Genomic DNA, 21,728 nt, shown 5'->3' with positions numbered 1-21,728 from the left:
AAAAAAAAAATAGCTGGGCATTGTGGCGGGTACCTCTAGTCCCAGCTACTTGGGAGGTGGATGCAGGAGACTTGCTTGAGTCCAGGAGTTGGAGGTTGCTGTGAGCTGTGATGCCACAGCACTCTACCTAGGGCGACAGCTTGAGGCTCTGTCTCCAAAGAAAGAGAGTAAAAAGAAATATAATTCTGTTTGTTCCCATGTGGTTAAATCAGTTCATTTTATCTTTTGTTAGTTTACTTATTAAATATCTGCTGAGCAACAATAGTATTTACGTCAGGAACCATTTTAGGTGCTGTGGAGATAGAGCAACAAGTCAGGCAAAGCCATTCTCTTTATTGGGAGAAGGCAGTACAACTCACAAACACGTGAACAGATAAGAAGAATATTAGCTGGGCATAGTGGACCCGTAGTTCTAGCTACTCAGGAGGCTGAGGCAAGAGAATCACTTAAGCCCAAGAATTTGAGGTTTCTGTAAGCTGTGACGCCACAGCACTCTACCAAGGGTGAAATAGTGAGACTCTGTCCTCAAAAAAAGAAAAAAAGAAAGAAAAATAATACTATTGAGTGGGTTGTAAATGCTACATAAAGCCATGAAGCCATAAAGACCTTGGCAGGCTCACCAGATAAAAGCTCACTGAAGAGAAGACTTTGAATAGAGATGTGAGCAACAAAGAATCGGCTTTATGAAAATCGAGGGGATCATATACCCTAGAGCTCATTAGCACATGTGAGAATGGTCTGAGACGAGGTCAGATAAGAAAGTAAAGGCCAAGGAAAAGCTTGAAGATAGGGAAGCCTTCTAGGTTTAAAGTAGGGGAGTGATCTGCTCTGGTTTATTGGTTTAAGACTCTGTGAATGACTTAAACATAGATTGCAGGGAGCAAGCAGAGGTCAGGGAGAGTTTGAATATTTACTTCTATTAGCACTATTTAATGAATAATTTCTTTCTCAATTAATTTAAAATACCATGTTACCTTACATTAAGCATTTATATATATTTCTCTCTGTTCCTGGACTTTGTGTCCACTTTCTTTGATGGCTGTGTATCTACTCCCCAGACAGGGCTACCCTGTTCTAATGATTATAGTTTTTCTAGTCTGCCTGCTTGGTTCCATTCCTTCCTTTACACCGTGAAAAATTGCTGGTAACGTCCATGTATTTGTTTTCTAAGTACGTTTTAGAGTCATGTTACCTCAATCTCAAAATAAAATCCACTGACATTTTCACTGGATTGCATTAAATTAGTGCATTCATTTGAAGAACCTTGACATCTTGACAGTGTTGTGTTTTATTTTCCTAAAACTTTGTGTGTTATTTTTAACTCTCTGACCTCTCGGGAAAGTTTCACAATTTTAGCCCTAAAAAGTTTTAGTTTTTGGTACTATAGTGAAAGGGATCATTTTGCATTGTGTTTTGTATTGTAACTCTCTATTTGATAATTTTTTGCTTAATGATCTTATATGGTTATAATAACCATTCAGGCGATTTTGTTAGACATGACAAAATAATTATTCACCTTCAAATAATAAAACAACAATAATAAAATAACTAACATTTATTGAATGCTTACTACATGTTAGGCGCTGTTCTAAATGCTTTACAAATCGTTTCTTCCTCCAAACATTGCCCTGTGCTTGTTTTACACATTAAGAAACAGTCATAGGAAGTATACACAACTGAGATTAGACAGCCAATAAGCTGTTATGCTAGGGTTTAAACCCATATAGTCTAAGAGTCTACATTAGGCTAGGTGTGGTAACTCATGCCTGTAATCCTAGTATTCTGGGAGGCTGAGGTGGGTGGATTGCTTGAGCTCAGGAGTTTGAGACCAGCCTGAGCAAGAATGAGACCCCGTCTCTACTAAAAATAGAAAAACTATCCAAGTGTGGTGGCAGGTGCCTGTAGTCCCAGCTGCTTGGGAGGCTGAGGCAAGAGCATTGCTCAAGCCCAGGAGTTTGAGGTTATTGTGAGCTATGATGATGCCACGGCACTCTACCCAGGGTCACAGAGTGAGACTGCCTAAAAAAAAAAAAGAACACACACTTTAAACCACTGTATAACATCTCTAATAATAGGATTTTTGTCTTCTTTCCATTATTTATGCCTCTTATTTTAGTTTCGTTGTCTGGTTCAGTAATTTCAAATAATTTCTAATGTTTATAACAGTATGTGGGATTTCTTTCCCCCTCTTCCACAGGTCTTGGACTTGCCTTCAACTTGAACCCAGCTCTGACCATGATTGGCAAGTATTTCTACAAGAAGCGACCACTGGCAAATGGGCTGGCCATGGCAGGCAGCCCTGTGTTCCTCTCTACCCTGGCTCCTGTCAATCAGGCCTTCTTTGGTATCTTTGGTTGGAGAGGAAGCTTCCTAATTCTTGGGGGCTTCCTACTAAACTGTTGTGTAGCAGGAGCTCTGATGCGACCTATAGGGCCCAAGCCAACGAATGCAGGGAAAGATAGATCTAAAGAATCCCTTGACGAAGCTGGAAAATCTGATATAAAAAAAAGTAGAAGTGATGCAAATACAGATCTTATTGGAGGACACCCCGTGAAAAAGAGCCCATCATTCTACCAAAAAATTAATAAATTCCTGGACTTATCCCTGTTCACTCACAGAGGCTTTTTGCTATACCTGTCTGGAAACGTGATCATGTTTTTTGGACTCTTTACACCTTTAGTCTTTCTTAGTAGTTATGGTAAGAGTAAGCATTTTTCTAGTGAGAAGTCTGCCTTCCTTCTTTCCATTCTGGCTTTCGTTGACATGGTAGCCAGACCTTCTATGGGACTTGTAGCCAACACAAAGTGGATTAGACCTCGAGTTCAGTATTTCTTTGCTGCTTCTGTTATTGCAAATGGAGCGTGTCATCTGGTAGCACCTTTATCCACCACCTATATTGGGTTGTGTGTCTATGCGGGATTCTTTGGATTTGCCTTTGGGTGGCTCAGCTCTGTACTGTTTGAAACATTGATGGACCTTGTCGGACCTCAGAGGTTCTCCAGCGCTGTGGGATTGGTGACCATTGTGGAATGCTGTCCTGTCCTCCTGGGGCCACCACTATTAGGTATAGTATAACTCCCTACCTTTGTAGTTCTGTTATCATAAAACAGACATACAAGATTGGCAAGGTGATAATAAAGCAGGAATTAGTGAACTATTTGAACAAGACGGACTCTTATTTCTGTACCCTTGGCATTAGCACAGTGGTTATTAACACAGCATAATTGCTCAAATACTTACAAAATTGAATTAAATTAAACTGTCAAACTGAAAGGGGAACAAAGATATCAGTGCTTTTTAAAGATCATAAAACTAATATGCTTACTGTAGAAAAACAACTCTACCTTTAAAATACTCATTTTAATGTAGTTTATTTCCATATAATGGTATAACAGTAGCTATCATATAAGCTCACAGTGTACCAGGACTGCCCTAACCATTTACTGTATCCTGTCCCTATCTTATAAATGAAGAAATAGAAGCTTCAAAGAGTCTCTTCAAGAGTCTGTAGAACTCCTTAGAGAGCCTTAACTTTTTCAAGTATAAGGAAAGTAAGGAGGAGGAGATCAGTATAGATCAGATATAGCTAGGAGGCACATATGCCAGGTAACTACTGACGCTAGGAAGATATTTAATGAAGAGTTTGATGGCCAGAAAAAAATAAATAAATAAACACCAGGTTTAATAAGTTTCTTTACTAAGGGCCTCATGAAGCTTTTAATATGTTCGTGTATGTTGTGATTATTTGATAGAAAAGAATATGATATGCCATTTTCCAAATTCATTTGACTTAGGAAACATTAGTGTCCTATAGCGTGGTAGTTAAAGGTGCACACTTCAGAGTCAGACTTCCTGGGTTTAAGGACAAGCTATTTTTCTTACTTTACTAGCTTTAATGTCTGTGTGTTTCAATTCTTATATCTCTCCAGTGGGGATGACAAAATCTGACTGTTTAAGAATTAAGCACTTAGAATGGTGTTAAGGTATTGCTATTATATTTTTAGCACAGGACAGATGTTCACAGGAACACCCTTTGGGAAATGCTGATAGGGAAAGAGCATTGGCCTGGTTAATTGGAATAGCTCTATGGTCTTGGACAAGACTACAATTTTTTCCATAGTGTAATAAGAAAATTGATTCTAGGTGATCTCTGTGTCTTTCCCAGTTCAGATTTGCCAAGAGTTAATTACTTCTAAGTTACAAAGGATAACAGATTATGTAAGGCCATTCAAAACAAGTGAGGTATTATAAACAGAAGACCAGATAATTTTTATAATTCCTTTATATACCAGTTTGTCGTTTGTGGGCTCTGTGAAGATTGAACTGACATCTTTCTGAGTGGATCCTTAAGCTTCGTTTGGGAAAAGAAATGTTGTTTGCTCTTATCCACCTAACTTTTTTTTTTTTTTTTTTTTTGATATGTTTAGGTTCTCTCAATGACAAGTATGGAGACTACAAATACACATACTGGGCATGTGGTGTAATCCTAATTATTGCAGGTATCTATCTCTTCATTGGCATGGGCATCAATTATCGACTTTTGGCAAAAGAACAGAAAGCAGAGGAGAAGTATAAGGAAAGTAAGGAGGAGGAGATCAGTATAGATGCTGCTGAGAAGCCAAAAGAAGTTACTAAAGCAGCAGAATCTCCGGACCAGACGGGCACAGAAGGAAGCCCCAAAGAGGAGGACAGTCCAGTCTGAACCCAAGGGGCTGAAGGGTAAATGGAGCAGTTCATGACTTAAGATATCTAAAAATATTCTACTGGCCTGTAATCTCCCAGTGGTGCTCAATGCAGATAGTGGACATTTATGTGAAAATCATACCAGGTGTTCATTGATGGAATTTTTGTTTCACTCCTTACCAATAGCCTGAATTAAAAATGCCATATGTTTTTGGGAGGGAGTGGTTTGATGGCAAAGGATAAGGGAAGGAAGTAGGTTTGGGTTTTTTTGTTTGTTTTAATCTTAGCTTTTTACAGTGTCATGAAGATTATAATATGTGCCTTAAGTTAGTCTCTAGAACTCTTTAGAGAGCCTTAACTTTTTCAACCATTCTGCTAAATTCATCAATTTTGAGCATTGCATTAAAAGGAAAAATAACTAACTTGTTTGAGACAAATCTAAAATTTAAAATTAATCTTGCTTCCTTGCTATTTGTAAATATGTTGTCAGACATTATCACTGGAAAACTTATGAATAGAAATATTGGTTGAAAGTTGGAGGTCTTATAAGAAATGCTGACTCAAATATCTTCCTAGCATCAGTAATTGCCTGGCACATGTGCCTCCTAGCTATATATTTAGGAAATCTAAAGCATAAAACTTTGGAAATATCTTGGCTGTTCTAGCCACATTGTATTTGTTAACACCTTTTGGGTACTTTTTCTTGGAAGGCTTATTAGAAGCCAAATAAGCACTTGAGAGTTGTTTTCATTAAATTACTACTTTAGTTCCCCTGTTCATGACACATTTTGAGTGTTTATAGATGATTGCCCCTTTTGAAATCACTTGGTATTATTTTTCAGACTGTAAAACTTAGTATTAAAATCTCTAAAACTATATATCAAACTATCTGTTTGTGCCTCCTTAGTAAATATAATGAATCTAATTATATTTAGACAGATATTTCAAACATCACCTAAATTCAACTTAGGTTTTTCCAAAACCTCCATTAAAGCGTAAGGCTGTTGGAATCTTTTCTTCCCCCTAGAATTTTTCCCCTCTGATTCACAGTGGTCCCATTTATATCTAGCTTAGAGCTGTGTGATACTCAGTGTGTTTGGTATTGTTTTTTATTTTTTTCAATGTTTGCAAATTAGAGAAGGCCAGAAAAGTTTGGCATCAGGCAAACCAATGCAGAGAAGATTGGGAGGGAAGTTGCAAAGTGTGCTTAGTTTTGATAAGTAATTCCTTTTCTTTTTTCTGAAAAGGGCTTAAATTATGTTATGCTTAGAATTATTGGATACATGCTTATTTTCCCATAAACCTAAAAATTTTGTGACTCTTTTCACTTTCTTGAAAAGCAGAGAAATGGATTCAATATAAGGATAGGCAGGAGGGTGGACCAGAATGAAAACTGTAAATATTTTTTTAGTCTGATATCTTAAATTGAGGCAGAAAAATATAGTATTCAATAAATTATATTAAATGCATTTAAAATACTACTGTAATTGATGAAAGTATAGATATACAACCTTGTATAAGATGCTGACTTTTCCAAATAAACATTTTTTTTTTTTTAGAAAAGTTTCTCCCTCCAAATGTTTATTTTCTTGAAGAAAATATTGCTGTATCTTCGTTTTCATTATCAAGTTTCAATTTGGCCCTTGCTCGTATTAAATTAAATGATTCAGTATGAGATTTGCATATATAGCTTATTTTAATTTTCTCCTTTCTCCTTCTCTGCTTTAAGACAAGAAGGAGGGGATTTTGAAACCATCTCATTTGAAGTGAGAGCATCCAAAGCAGTTAACCTTAGGGACACAAGAAAAAGTCTCTTTGTATGCCTGTGTGTTAGGGCTGGTGGGGGAGTTGTTTTAGAGAAGAGTATTGGGAGGCTTGGCCCCAGTTTGAATTCTGCCATTCTACAGTTTGACCTCTTTTCTCTTCTGTAAAAGTGAGTGTTACTGTTGATGAGAGGATATGAGTGAAAGAAATAGTAAAAAAAAAAAAAAAAAGAAAGCAAATGTAAAAGATTATTTTTCCCCCATCCTCATTGTGGAAGCTACATCCACACTGTGTACATTGCTGACCTGTGTTGAATCTTGTTAGTAAAATGAGTGTTTTGTGATGCAGATTAACCACTGCTCTTTAGAAGGAAGGATTCTGAAGTTGCTGTATTCACAAGCAAAAGTTAGTGCCAGGCATCCCTCATTTTATTGTGCTTAGCAGATACTTTTTTCCCCTTACAGATTTGATTTTGGGGCCACTTTTCCAATAGCATGTGCTCACCTCATTAGCATTTTTAGCAATAAAATATTTTTAAGTTAAAGTACATACTTTTTTCAGTCAGAATGCTATTGCACACTTAAAAGATTACAGGATAGTATAAACAACATTCACGTGCAGTGAGAAACCAAAAAGTTTGTGTGACTCGCTTTAGTGATATTCACTTTATTGGCGTGGTCTTGCACTGAAGCTTCAGTATCTCCAAGCTTGTACCTGGCTCAGAATTGGAACTGTATTTCTTATCCATCTCTAACCCCGACTTTTCTCAGTGAAGACGACGGGATTAAGGAATTTATTAAATAGCAGTTTTTGTAATAGAGCCAACGCTAAAACTCAACACAGGCCTGCTCTGTGCCATCTCTTCCTGCTTATCTTCAACTAGGTTGCAAGTCAACACTTGAAGCAACTGGGCTTTCTGATCTAGTCTGTTACCCCTTGACTCCATTTGAAGTTTTATTTTACTTCATGTGGTTTCAGTGTCTGCTTTGGGAAAATAGAGTGCCTGCCTGTATTTCCCTTTTCTCTGCCTCTTACCCTCTGTAAGTTACAGAGAGCACATAAGCAGCTCTTAGATAATAACAGGCATGTAGGCTGTTTCAGAGTACATACCCTGAAACAGGCTTCCAAGTCAAAGCAGGCAAATTATCCAAGAACCGGATAAGTTGCACAATTACAGAAGGTGGCAGCATAAACCAGAACGTATTATTATATTAAGCTTAAATCCATTGAGAATCTGTCTTCATTAGCCAAAATAAAGGAACAGTTTGTATAAAAAGTATTAAGGAAACGATTGTAAAACATACCTACGGAAAATTCAGAGGTATTTTATCCTTAATTTAGTCACATCAATGAAGAATTGTCTGTTTGGATTCTTGGATTGTCTGAATTTAGTAGTTACTGTCTATATCAAGATATATATGTCAATATTAAAATTGTTTACCATGTATTTTAAAAAGGAAAAAAGTTGTAAAAAGACATTATTTTTGTATGAACCATTGTTTTATTGTATTGAATTTCAGATTGATAAATTGGGTATTGGTTGCATATTTGTATGAAAAAATCTAAATGTTTGGGTTTTACCTTCCTTAGGAAATGGTTCACAGTGTAATACACTTAATCATCAGCACAGATATCCTCCTTTCACACACACACACACTTAGAAAGATGGGGAAATTAACAGTAAATTGTCACCTTTGCAAAGTGGCCTATTTCAGTAATCAAGTCAGGCACTTGCCTAGAAGATATGGAAGAGTTAATGATAGACTTTGTATAACTGGGATCAGTCTTCCAGTGCCTGAGTGGAAGTATCAACCCAAGCTTACCTGGTTTGCACAAATAGGAGCAACTAGGCCAAGTTGCTTTGGAGTTTGGAAGCATCTGGATGGGGAGTGGTGGGTGCTACATCACTCTGTGAAATGTGTTCTAGCTATAGGGTATTAGATTCAGTCACCTTTTCCTCTCCATTCAGACCACAGAGGCAAAATCATTCAAATGTAAGCAATTGGAAACAGCAGCATTTGTAATTATAGAGTATCTTTCTCAGCTCAAGAGCATGGGTTTATTTATGCTAACTTTATTCTGACTTGCCTAGAGAAGATAGCCATAGCTAACAAAAGAAATTATAGCCTACTGTTTAATTAACAAGGTAGGCTCTTGGGGTTCACATTAAGGCTGTGTAACCTCAGTTTACTTAGCCTCCCTCAGTGTCAGGTTTTTTCCTCTCGTAAGGTGTTAATAATAATTTGAACCCATCATGAGGGCTGTCATGAAAGTTAATTGATGTGTGACAGCTTTTGTTAAGCAAGTGCTTACTGAGTATAAACAGCTGACTATTAAAAAATGTTTATGGAAAAAATGGGCCATTACAGTCCCTAAAGGGAATCCTTACTTGTAGGGGCTGGTTTTAGAGTGACTCTTAAGAATATTAGCCAAATGATCAAACTCCTCCTTTTGATTTAACTCTTAGCTTCACAAACGTATTGATTGCTCCTTCTTTTATAAATGAATGGATGGAGCTAACACTTTACCATATGGTAGGTGCATGTATGTACAGCTCTTTACATAAGATGTATTTGAATTCCAAAACCCTTTTGGTCTTTCTTCTTTTCTTTCCTTCTTTTTTTTTTAAGATTAGGCCCAGGTGAGGCTCAAACTCAAGACCCCAGGTTTATAACACCAGTGCTCTAACCTCTGAGCTACAGCACCCAGCTGATCTTTCTACCCATAACAGCACACTCCTCCATAGACGGGATGCTCTACTAGTAGCAGATAAACTTTTCTACTTAATTGTGATGATTCTGTAAGAGAAGAAATAACTAATTAGGGTTAAAGTTCTTTATCCCTAGTAATGTCTTTAAATGAAAATTGGAAGGTTGATGAGATTTCTCTTTTTCCCTACTATGCAATGTTTCAGTGACATAGTTTAGATGGTAAATTATTAGTTGTTAGCTGAGTAAATTGGTATAACATTTTGGGAAAGTAGTTTTGTAATATGTACCAAGCACCATGAGTTCACATCTTATCCTTTTCCCTAAAAATTATAGATTTGGAAATTTAAGAAAGTTTGTCTTTGAAATTATCAATTTCTTTGAGAAATCCTTACATAGGAATATTGAGATGGATAATTGTGAAGTCCTTGTGATATAAATATGGCATAATGCTAAGTGAAAAACCACGCAGACTAGCATGAAGTATGTGCATGTATGATAATACATATATCCACCCACAGGAAAAAAGAAAACAAATTATAATTTAGTGAGTATTGTAAAATTTTAAGACATTTTCTATATTTTTTCATGTTAAAATTTTTCTTTTTCTTTCTTCTTTTTTTTTTGTTTTTTGTTTTTTGTTTTTGAGACAGTCTCATTTTGTTGCCCTTGATGGAGGATGGAGTGCTGTGGCATCATAGCTTACAGCAATCAAAACTCTTGGGCTCAGGTGATCCTCTTGTCTCAGCCTCCCAAATAGCTGGGACTACAGGTGCTCAGTTAGTTTTAGAGATGGGGTCTCACTCTTGCTCAGGCTGGTCTTAAACTCCTGAGCTTAGGCAATCCACCAGCCTTGGCCTCCCAGTGCCCTATATATTCGAAATTTTCTTAATGTGATGGTTACCTTTCTATTAAAAACGTTTAATGTAGCACCTACTACTGGTTTACGAAGAGGAAAAAACAGTGCATTAGATCTAGACATGTTCTGGCAAGAGACATTTGACTCCTAAGAAAATGTACCTAATGATTATTATAAGCAGATTACTTTTTTCTGCTCCTCTAAGAGTTGCACTCTGGTGAAATGGAGTATGACATGGAACTCAAGAGCATGGTGGAATGAAGTCAAGATTTGCTGGTGCTAGACCAAGCTGCAGAGTGTAGAGTCCACAGGCCACCTGTGCTTCCTTCCCACAGGCAGTGCTCTTGGACACAGTGCTCCTGTGGTTCTTCTCATCAACTTTGAGCTACAAGTGAATGTGTGATTCAGGAAGCTAGAGCAGTCAGCACCCGCCAGTCTCCCACATCATGGTATTGTGGTTGTTCTCAAGCATTTTCTTACTGAGATCAGCATCAGGAAAACATACACTAATGTCACAAAATGACGGGTGGAATTTTCTTGTCCATACTGCTACCATTTGTTCACTCACCAACAGATACTTATTGGGCCCTTACTATGCCATAGGCATTGTTCTAGACTTTGAGAATCCAGCAGTGAACAAAATATAATAATCTGTTTTCATGGGCATCTTACACTAGTAGAGGGAAATAGGCAATGAATAGTAAGTTATAAGGAAAACAGTCATTTTCAGAAAAGAGCAGTGTATAAGATCAGCCTTCATTCATTCACCAACCAGTATTTTTTAGAGAATCTTCTATATGCCTGGCTCTATTTGCTGAGTACAAGGGATATTAACAGTGAACAAAATGAGGAAGACCATGTAGTAACTGCGGTGTTGGGCTAACACACAGAGAAACCTCTAACCTTGTCTTGGGAAAGCATAAAAAATTTAAAAATTTATTTTTCAGCAGGTTGATTTCTCTAAGCCTCTTTGATAAATGTTATAAAACTATTGTGAGGATTAAGAGTGAAAATACACAGCATATTGTTCAATGCATGGTAATGTGTGTCATTTGTTTCCATCTGCGCGAATTTTGCCTTGATTTTTATGTATCTCAAAACTTTCATGATGACCCATGTATAATACACCATGTGCCCAGTAGTACAATGCAGTGTAGCAAACATCAGTTAAGTCATTAGAGAACCAACATGAATAAAGAACAGCTGCTAAAGATACAATTTACCAGAGTTAAACAAAGGCCTTTTAATAGTCCATCACCCCGATCCATCCGAGGGAAGTGGGTATGGCCCTTGTCCTGGCAGGGTATCTCCCCTGCTATCAGATGAGCACAAAAGCAAGACCCTGGACAGCTCAGCTGCTAAAGCTGAAGGTTGTGCTGGATGGAAGCTTTGGAAACATAAGGATGGAAGAGGCCAAATCCTGGGTGACCCTGAGGGTGAGTAATGGCCAAACCAATCACATGGGTCCTGCACCAAAGTGAAGTAAAGTGGTTTCTATCCCCAACAAATTCACAATCTAATTTACAATTCTCTCCCTTGGCTTTGAAATACATAATGTGATTTTTTTTTTTTTTGTCACTGTGGATTTCCTTTCCTAATATGCTTTACTGATTCCAGAATTAAAACTTTGCATTTCCTGAGCTTACTCTGGCCAGATCCCAAGAGGAAGTGGCCAGAAGCCATTAAGAAGGCCAGGAGGAGAACTGGACAGGGATTAAAAGTCACCTGGTGTGCTGGCAATCTGTATGTGCATAATTATCAAGAGAAGGTTTATAACTCATAATTTATCTTTCTTTTCCTTTCTATTCATTTATTTTTTTCTTTTAACCACTTGATGCCAAAAGAAAAGGGCCTGAGTGCTTCTGGTCATACTCTACATGCTTTTCAGAATGGGAGTGGTACAGACTTGATAACAGCCCTATTCCTTTTAAATTCCAAGTACTATCTTTGTTCTCCAATGCTAAGAATAAATAAACAGGCGTGTGGTGGGGAGCTTCTGAGCAAAGCACTTTGGAGGGCTCTGGCTGGTGCACCCGCCCCTCCCTGTTGCCCTCTTCTGCCCTCCACATACTTCATCAGTTGCCAAATCACATAGGTTCTACTAGTTTACTGTTCCTCCTTTCCATCCCCTCCTTTTATTTTTCCCTGCCAATTGGCTTGGTTGCTAATAACCTCCCTGACTGCTCTCACCATTTCCAGTCTAGCCTTCAACATGGCTGTCAAAATGGTTTTTCTACAGGGGCCAAATATGTCAGCATTGATACTTTTTAAGTAATAATAATGATAAGTCTATACCACTTTCATAACTTCAAACAAATGCAATAAAGATAAAAATAAGATCAAATCTAATCATACCATTTCTTTGCCTAAAATCCTATAGTTTGAGGATAAAGTCCAAACTCCTTGGCTTGACTCACAGCATCATTCCTCAGTCTTAGCTCTTGTCAGTCCTCAGTCCACACTTTGTTTTCCAGCCCAACTGAATTTCTTAGAGCTGACTTATACCTGGAAATTCTTCCCTTCTTTCTTCTTTGTATGAGCTCTGCATCCTTTGAAATTTGGTTCGTGTCCTCTCTTCTAAAAAGCCTTACTTGATTCCACAATTTTATTTTAATTGCCCTTATAGTGACAGTGCATTTAGAGAACAAATCTTTGTGTTGAACCCCAGGTCTCTGGATACACATTGCAGATATGGCACTTTATGAGTCCTTAGGCCAGTTAGTTAACCCCTAGGCCTTGGTTTCTACATCTGTAGACTAGGACAAATACAGAGTTGCCAGGAGGATTAAATAAGATACAATCTGTGAAACGTCCAACATAGTGCCTACCCTGTTTCCCCCAAAATAAACATCCTCCGAAAATAAGACCTACTTACAGGAAAGATAAGATGTCCCCTGAAAATCAGACCTAGCGCATCTTTGGGAGCACACCTTAAAATAAGACACTGTCTTATTTTCGGGGAAACAGGGTAACAGAATATGTGTGCTCAGTAAGTATTAATTACCACTACCTTTATCATAGATACCACTGGGAAAGGATAATTGTCCAAATGGTGAAATCATGAAACATACAGATACAGGATAAACAATTGTTTAATTTATTAAGGAGGGAACCAGTAGGATTTTATAACTATTTCACATGAGAATTGGGCTTACAAAGATTTGTTCTCTGCTGGGTAAAACTCATTTGCATTGCCAGGAACAGGAACCATTTGCATTTTTTATTATACTTTAGACCAGGTATCCTCAAACTGCGGCCCGCGGGCCACATGAAGCAGTGTGAATTGTATTTGTTCCTGTTTTGTTTTTTACTTCAAAATAAGATATGTGTAGTGTGCATAGGAATTTGTTCATAGTTGTTTTTTTTTTTAAACTATAGTCCGGCCCTCTAATGGTCTGAGGGACAGTGAATTGGCCCCCTGTTTAAAAAGTTTGAGGACGCCTGCTTTAGACAGAAAACATCTGTACTTTCATCAGCCCTTCCCAAGTTAACTTTGATTTCTGCAGAGTTGTAAAATAGCCCAGCACTTTTCTAATGGAAAGCCCAATAGTGATTTTCAACCTCTATGCCAGGCACACTGGTGTGCTGTGAAAGGATCTTAGGTGTGCCACAAAAATAATGTAAAGGTCATTAAGTACATTATTTTTGAAAGAAGTTGAAAGCACAGTAAGTATATTATTTTCTTTTTACTCTTTTTTTTAATCAACATAATTGAAGTGTGCAGTGGAAGTTTAACTACAGGTTGAAGTGTACCGTGAGATAAAAAATGGTTGGAAGATACTGCTATGGAAGCAGGTGACAGGGAACCCTGAACAACACTATTCCACTGAAAGGACACTCAGTAACACTTTGCCCACATAAAAGTCGTCCACAATTTTCCTAGCACTGCAGGGCATTGTACTTACTAATACTCCCTTCTGAATCCCTACCAGACTGAGCTTCTTGAGAAGAGAGGGAACAGCCTGCAAAGTGAGACAAACCTTTTGATTGTAGCTTCTGAAGAAGCTTCTGTAGGAGGTGGCCTTTGAGCTTGGTGGAGAAAGGTGAGGCTGCATTTCTCCTGGAGACAAGCATCCAGAGAGAGCTGTGCGGGGCTATGGTAGAAGTGACTGGCTAGCGTTGTAAAACACAGGCTGTGCCAGGCCTAGGATAGGAGGATAAAAGGCTGAATAAAGCCTCCCCTTTATTTTCAAAAAGCTTTCAGTCTGTTGGAGGCAGTACAAGGAAATTAGTGTTTATCACATAGTGTTACGAAGACCCTAAAAGTCCACAGGCCAAACTTGGGAGACTTAAGTGAACTTAGGGCAGAGTGTTTCCCAAGCCCAGGAAGACAAAGGAGATCCCAGGAGGCCTGTAGGCTACTTTAAAGGAAAAAAATTTTTCTCTACACCCACGCTCAGCATGGAGTACTTCTATGACCTAATGTTCTACTAATTCTCTGCACACCAACTGGGAGTTCTGCAGGTGAACTCAATTCTGATACTATCTACCTGGATGTAGTGTAAGATGCACAGGTTAAAGGCTGAGTCGCACAAGATTACCCCACCTTCAGATACCAATTTCAAATAGCAGACCCCCAGATTACCTAAACTTCTGTCCAATGTGGCTACATATTAGAGGTTTCCATGACTCCCTTCTCAGGTTCAATAATTTGCGAGAGTGGCTTACAGCACTCAGAAAACTATTATATATTTATCCATTTATTATAAAAGTGTTGAGTAAGATTTATGGGAGACCACTATTTTGGACTAAGCGTCTACACCAGGCCCCAACAGACCTAAACGGAGTTACTCATGCTAAGTGGCACATAAACAGAAATTTTAAGGAAGCAGGAGTAATTCAAGATAGACCAATAACAGGAGATTCATAGCAACAAATGAGAAGAGGCCCAGTCGACCTGAACCAGCATGATGAGATATCCCCTCTGCTTTAGCTCTTAAAAGGAAAGTAACCTGATGTTAACCAATCCACTTTTTAATATTATTCTATTTCCTCAGCCCTGCTCTGGCTACCTTTTCCTGCCTGTTCTGCCATTCCAGCAGAGCACTTACCTATTTTCTACATAAGATGCTTCCTGATTTATTAATTATTAATAAAAGGCTACAAGATCGTTAGACTAAATGTGTTGAATTTTTTTTTAACAGTTCTGGCAACCATGAAGGGACCTAAAGGATACTGCTGACAACCCCAAGACCCTTGAAGAAAGCAAGTGAGGTCCTCTATCTTCCTCACTGTGCCCCTAAGGTCATGAGTAAGCAGCTCTTTACATTCGAGTTCTGATTATTTTGGCTTTGGAGTGCCAAGGGTCATGCTGTGGCAGAGCACATGACCCGTGGTGGTTCACAGTTATTGCTGGGTCACTTCCAAAAGGCACTGACAGTGATTGCAGTAAGTGGCAGTTACTGCAAAGGACGTTGGACACTGTCTTTCAGAAATTCACAGGGATTTGGATTCTTCCTCTTTGTTTCTTTCTCTTGCACACTAAGATAGGGAAAGATCATTGGCTAAGTTGGTGAAGACAATCTCAGAGCCAAGCCACAACTTGACTGATGGATATGGAAGAGTACCTAAAAGCTCTTAGAGTACCTGCCACCTAAAAATAAGACTTCTAAAAGAATAAGCTGGTCATGAAACAGGTTATTTTGACACCTGGTCATCCATCAGCCTCAAGAAAATTTCCTTGCAACAAGCAACACTGTGAAAACATCACATTCTAAAAACAGGATGGTTTCCCAGTAATGTTTCCCAGAGATGTTCCTCTCTTAGGCTTTTATCTCAGCTCTGAGAAACCTAAGATTCTAAAGAACTGAGTATTCCACCTTCTAGAATGCCTGCCTTTTAAATAATGTATAAAAATCATGGTCCTGGAAATTGTAAATATTGACAAGAGTGTCAACATTTTATCAAAAATAATTTAGAATTACAGTGGCCATCATAGAGAATGTTCTGGATGGACAAGATCACCCTTCTAAGAGGTGCGTTTAAATTACCAGGCTGGGCATGGTGTCTCATACCTGTAATCCTAACATTCTTGGAGGCTGAAGCAGGAACGCTTGAGTTCAGGAGTGAGTAAGAATAAGACCTCAACTCTACTAAAAATAGAAAAATTAGCCAGGGAATGTTGTGGGCATCTGTACTCCCAGCTACTAGGGAGGCTGAGGCAGAAGGATAGCTTGAGCCCGGGAGTTTGAGGTTGTTGTGAGCTAGGCTGAGGCCATCGCACTCTAGCCCAGGTGGCAGAGCAAGACTCTGTCTTAATAATAATAATGACTCCCAAATTAGGTAGTGTTATTGAAAGTTCAGCACTTGTCCCTGAGGTCACAGTGGAAGAACAAGGACAAGTGGTTTAAGGAGAAGGAAAGAGAAGTGTATTAATCTGCTAGCAAATGAGGATGTTGTCAGACTCTGGTCTTAAAGTACCAATGTCCTACTTCTGAGCAGAAATACAGAGCTTTAAAGGGGAGGTTTGCAGCTTCAGGCTATTGCTACTCAACTATCATTGATGGTTCTGATTCATCTCATTTCCAGCTAAGACAATCTTGTGACCTCAGCCCAGACAATTTCCTTGAGCCATCTCCTGTGGCACAAAGAACAAAGGACACTCTCCTTCCCCTCCTCACCACTGGCCTGAGTCAGGGATGCAACTTTTTATTTTTTAGATTTTACATTTTTTGAGACAGAGACTCACTTTGTTGCAGAGTGCCATGGCACCATAGCTCACAGCAACCTCAGACTCTTGGGCTCAAACAATTCTCTTGCCTCAGCCTTCTGAGTAGCTGGGACTGCAGATGCCTGCCACAACACTCAGTTATTTTTAGAGACTGGTTCTCCCTCTTGCTTAGGCTGGTCTCTAACCTGGGAGCTCAGGCAATCATGCTTTGGCCTCCCAGAGTGCCAGGATTACAGGTGTGAGACACCGCACCCAGCATGGGATGCAACTTTAAACTCCCCAAAAGAGTGAAAGTGGTGTTAGAGAGACAGAAAATATTTTTACCCCTTTGCAGGCCATTCCCTTGTTAATATACGCCCCACTGTCAGTTTTACCCTTCCATATCTGTGGTAAGAGGGGCAACGTCATCATTAAGCTACTTCCTGCTGAACTGGGGTGGTGTTTTAGATGGAAGCTTTGTACTTCTTTATGCCATTGTAAAGCTTTGGCAGTACAAAAAAATAATACAATAAATTACCAGGCAAAAAAATGGCATAGGTAAACAAGTACTACTGTGAATATTGACAAAGCAAAATGGGGAAGGATACCTGATAAAAGAGATTTTATTTTTAGCAAAGAATATCAATCTTCATTTCTCCTTTCTCTTAAACAGATATTTTAGTTTACCTCCAGGCTGGCCCATTCACTGGGGGTTGGGTCCTTTTCTTCCCTGGGGCACCTTTTTACTCTGGAATGGTGAACCTAAAGTTTTACCTCTGACGATTTCAATAGGGTGTGAGTTAGAAGTGCTTTATAGGGTTCCTTCCACCTCTCTGCTAGTTTTTGTTCAGATCCTTGTTTTTCTGTCCATGTTTTAACAAAGAGACCTGCTGAGGTGAGGGCTTAAAAGAGGCAAACACAAGTAGAGTGATTAGTATCTGACTTACTTGTTTCTCCGTTTCTCCCATACATTGAGGTCTCCAGGATGAGTATGATTTCCATTCTAGATGCAGAGTGTACTTACTTTCTGAGATACTTCTGATATAAAAGAGGGTCCATTATCACTCTATATGGAAGAAGGAAGCCCATGTCTTGGAATAAGTTTCTTCAGAAGAACTCAGATGACTTCCAATGCTTTCTCTGTTTGGGTAGAATAAAGCTCTACCCATCCTGAGAAGGAGTCTATCCATACAAGCAAGTATTTGAAGTTTCTAGTCATTTTAGGCATCTGGATAAATTTGATTTGCCAGTCCTCACAAGGGTGGACCCCACGTGTTGGGTCCCCTGTGCAGCAGGTTCCTTTTCTGTTTTGGGGTTTTTTTGAGCACATGGAGGGCAGTTCTGAATTATTTGATCTAAAGTTTGTTGTAACCGGGATCCTCTATTAAGATATCACACCCAGGGTGGGTAGAGCGCTGGCCCCATATACCAAGGGTAGTGGGTTCAAACCCTGCCCCAGCAAAACTGCAACAAAAAAATAGCAGGACGCTGTGGTGGGCGCCTGTAGTCCCAGCTACTCAGGAGGCTGAGGCAAGAGAATCAGCTAAGCCCAGGAGTTGGAGGTTGCTGTGAGCTGTGACATCACGACACTCTACTGAGGGTGATAAAGTGAGACTCTGTCTCTACAAAAAAAAAAAAAAAGACATCACACCCATAATGTGTGCATTCACGTAGGTACCTTGTGAGGGGCTGAACTAAGACTTCAGGTAGAACAGTAGTTCTGTCTCCACTTAGCTGTGTCGTCCCACGTGTCAAACTCCCAAACTTTAGTTCTTTTTTTTAAAACTCTCATCCTTATAGTGGGGTTTTTATTAATTTAAATCAAAGCAGGGTACCAAGGCTCCAAGAAACAGGTCACTTTTACATTACTCAGCCTTCTGAGTGACTGTATCAATGTCTTGATCCCTTTTACAACATCAGTGTCCCCTTTCTGATGGCCAGGCTAGTCATTTTGGCCACCTGCTTTGGCCACCTGCCATGGCCTGTACCAGGGCCATCATTTCAGTGTTGTACTTAACATCCTTATTTCCAGCTGTCAGGAGTCCTCTTTCCTTCCAAACAGCACCATCAGCATGCACAGTCGTAAAAACATACTCAGAGTCTGTTTACCTTTTTCCCTCTGGATAACTGCAAAGCTCTGGTTGAAGCAATCAGCTCAACTTTCTGGGCTGAAGTCCCAGGTGGCAGTGCCATTGCTTCCAGCACCTGTTGTTCCACAACCACCTCATGTCCAGCCTTTCGCTGTCCATTGTCTATGAAACTGCTCCCCTGTGTGAGAAGGTCCCGATGTGGCTCTGGCACAGGCAGATGTAATGGATCTATCCTGCTAGAGTAGACAGCCTCCAGAAGCTCCAACCAGTCCTGCTGCAGCGGCTCGTTCTCTTCAGCTGGGAGCAGGGTGGCAGGACTAAGAGCACACACAGTCTTCAATTTAACATCGTCATGGCCCGGTATTTTCTCAACCTTCCTACAGTCAACCAATTACCCCTTCCTTTCTGTTCTACTAAAGTCAGAACCTGGCGGAGTGTGTATCCTTTAACAGGTTGTTCTAAAGTGAACTTTTTGGCCTCTTGCAATAAGTCACAAGTAGCTGTCACTTCCCGGAGGCAAAGAGGCCATCCTCTCACAGTATCATCCAGCTGCTTTGACTAATATGCCGCTGGCCTTGGAATGTTCCTTGTTTTTCATGGACTGATAATTTAAATTCTTTTTGCAAATCAGGCAACCAACACCCAAGCAGGGGCAGTCAGTCAGAAGACTCTCTGCCTTAGTGTTTTGACAGTCAGTGGTCCAGACGTTTTGACAGTCAGTGGTCCAGCTCAGGGACTCCACATGTCTCCCTTTAAGAGCCTCATATAAGAGATTTGCTATTAATCCAAAGTTGGGGATCCAAATGTGACAGAACCATGCCATTCCTTGGGACCTGCACAGGCGCCTCTTACTTCTGGGCACCTTAAGATTAAAGATGACTGGCTCTGCACCCGTAGCACAGTGGTTACAGCACCAGCTAACCGCCGAAGTTCAAAACCAGCCCAGGGCCAGCTAACCAACAATGACAACTGCAACAAAAAATAGCTGGGCCTTGTGTCAGGCATCTGTAGTCCCAGCTACTTGGGAGGCTGAGACAAGAGAATTGCTTGAGCCCAAGAGTTTAAGGTTGCTGGAGCTGTGATACCACTGCAGTCTACTGAGGGCAACATAGTGAGACTCTATCTCAAAAAAAAAAAGATTAAAGATGACTTGCTTTCTGTCTGACATTAAGCTGTAGGTTCCCCTGCTAATTCAGAATCCTAATAAGTAATTTGCTGTTTGCAAATACGTGCCTTTTTATATAACACTTTGTAGCCAAACCAGCCTAGATGATTTGGCCCAGCCATGGTATTTGCAAGACAATGATCATAATCGGGGCTGGCTGTAAGTAATTGTCCACATATTGTAATAGAATCCCTTGCTCAAATTGCAGGTTCTTGCCAAGTACTCACTAAACAGGGTAGGAGAGTTTTTAAACCTCTGAGGCACCACAGTCCCGCAGTACTGTGATGTCCTAGTCTCAGGATCCTGCCATTCACATAAGAAAAGGAATTGAAGCTGGCGCAGTGGCTCATATAATCCCAGCACTCTGGGAGGTCGAGGCCGATGGATAGCTTCAGCTCACGCCACCAGCCTGAGCAAAAGCGAGACCCCCAACCCCCAATCTCCTGTCTCTACTAAAAATAGAAAAACTGAGGCAAGAGGATTGCTTGAGCCCAAGAGTTGGAAGTTGCTGTGAGCTATGATGCCACAACATTCTACCCAGGGTGACAGCTTGAGACTGTCTCAAAAAAAAAAAAAAAAAAAAAGAAAGAAAAGAAAAGTAGTTGAGTCTTATTTTCCAAAGAAATGCAAAAGCTGGGGGCGGTGCTTGTGGCTTAAAGGAGTAGGGCACCAGCCCCATATACCGGAGGTGGCGGGTTCAAACCCAGCCCTGGCCAAAACCTGCAAAAAAAAAAAAAAGAAAGAAAGAAATGCAAAAGAAAGCATCTTTTAAATCTAGCACCAAATACCACTCATAGTCACCCAGTATTGTTGTCAGTGAAGTATATGGTTTGAGCACCACAGGGTGTACGTCTTGTACAGTATCATTAACCGCATGTAGAGCCTACACTAATGTGTACTGGTTGGCATGGGGCTCCTTAATGGATATAATGGGTGTGTTATAAGGGGGGAGACAAGTATGACTTAGTCCGTGTTCAGAGACATGTTCAATATCAGTTTGTATTCCTTCTGATGCTTCCTTTTTAAGGGGTTTAGTTTTCTAAGAGAGCATTAGGCCCCTTCTCTTAACAAATGGTAATTGGGGTGGCTGTTATTGCCCGTCCTGAGGTAGATGTCTGGGATGGGGGTGGGGAACAGAATCTGCTGTTGCTGCTTCCTTGTCCATGAGTCGACACAGAAACTGGAGAGCAGTTTGGGGTGGAATCTATAGGTGAAGCTGTTGAGAAAAGGTTCTTTTTCAACTTGTATAACAAAGCTCAGCCTGGGGGAGGTTCAGGACATTCTGGCAGGTATAAGACTGACTCGGTTTCTGTTCTCCCAGTTGGCACTCAGGAGGTTGGAGCTTGAGTTGTTAATATATCCGACAAGTCAACAACAACCGCCATGTCTTCACTAAAAGAAGTGAGTTTAGGGTTTAGAATAGAAAAGGTTACTCCAGTATCAATTTTAAAAAGCCCTAATTGAATCTCTACCTCCAATTTTACCCCGGGCTCCTGTGGGGATATTTGGATCAGAGCCTTAGTGAGGCGTGGAGCCCCAAATCCCTTTATTCATCCTCCAAGCCCCAGACTTGAAAGATCATTTGCTCTCCTGGGGTTTCCTTGTTACCTGGCACCTTTTGCAACTTTGGACAGTTACAAAAAGCACACCTCAGCTGTTCCTCAGCCTGGAGGGGCCCTTTCCACCCTTTGTTTTTAACTATCTCAAAGGACCCTTGGATGGCGCAGCTAAAAGAACATGCACAGATTTCAGTTTCCATTCTTCCCTGCTGTTAAATACTTTGAAGGGGAGATTCATACCATTTGCACCA

At 39.9% G+C, this 21,728-nt stretch overlaps 1 protein-coding gene across 1 annotated transcript in view; it reads left to right on the top strand.

The window, feature by feature from the left end:
• Positions 1-11,048, top strand: part of SLC16A1 (solute carrier family 16 member 1) — a 49,549-nt gene extending 38,501 nt beyond the window's left edge. The window contains exons 4-5 of the mRNA XM_053592891.1: positions 2,198-3,064; positions 4,428-11,048. Coding sequence (XP_053448866.1) covers positions 2,198-3,064; positions 4,428-4,702 — 1,142 coding nt within the window. The 3' untranslated portion in view covers positions 4,703-11,048. The remainder of the gene's footprint in view (positions 1-2,197; positions 3,065-4,427) is intronic.
• Positions 11,049-21,728: the final 10,680 nt, after the last annotated feature.

The sequence above is a fragment of the Nycticebus coucang genome, chromosome 5 (assembly GCF_027406575.1).
Source record: "Nycticebus coucang isolate mNycCou1 chromosome 5, mNycCou1.pri, whole genome shotgun sequence".
In the NCBI taxonomy this organism is placed as follows: domain Eukaryota; kingdom Metazoa; phylum Chordata; class Mammalia; order Primates; family Lorisidae; genus Nycticebus; species Nycticebus coucang.
This window is presented reverse-complemented; position numbering and strand designations above follow the sequence as displayed.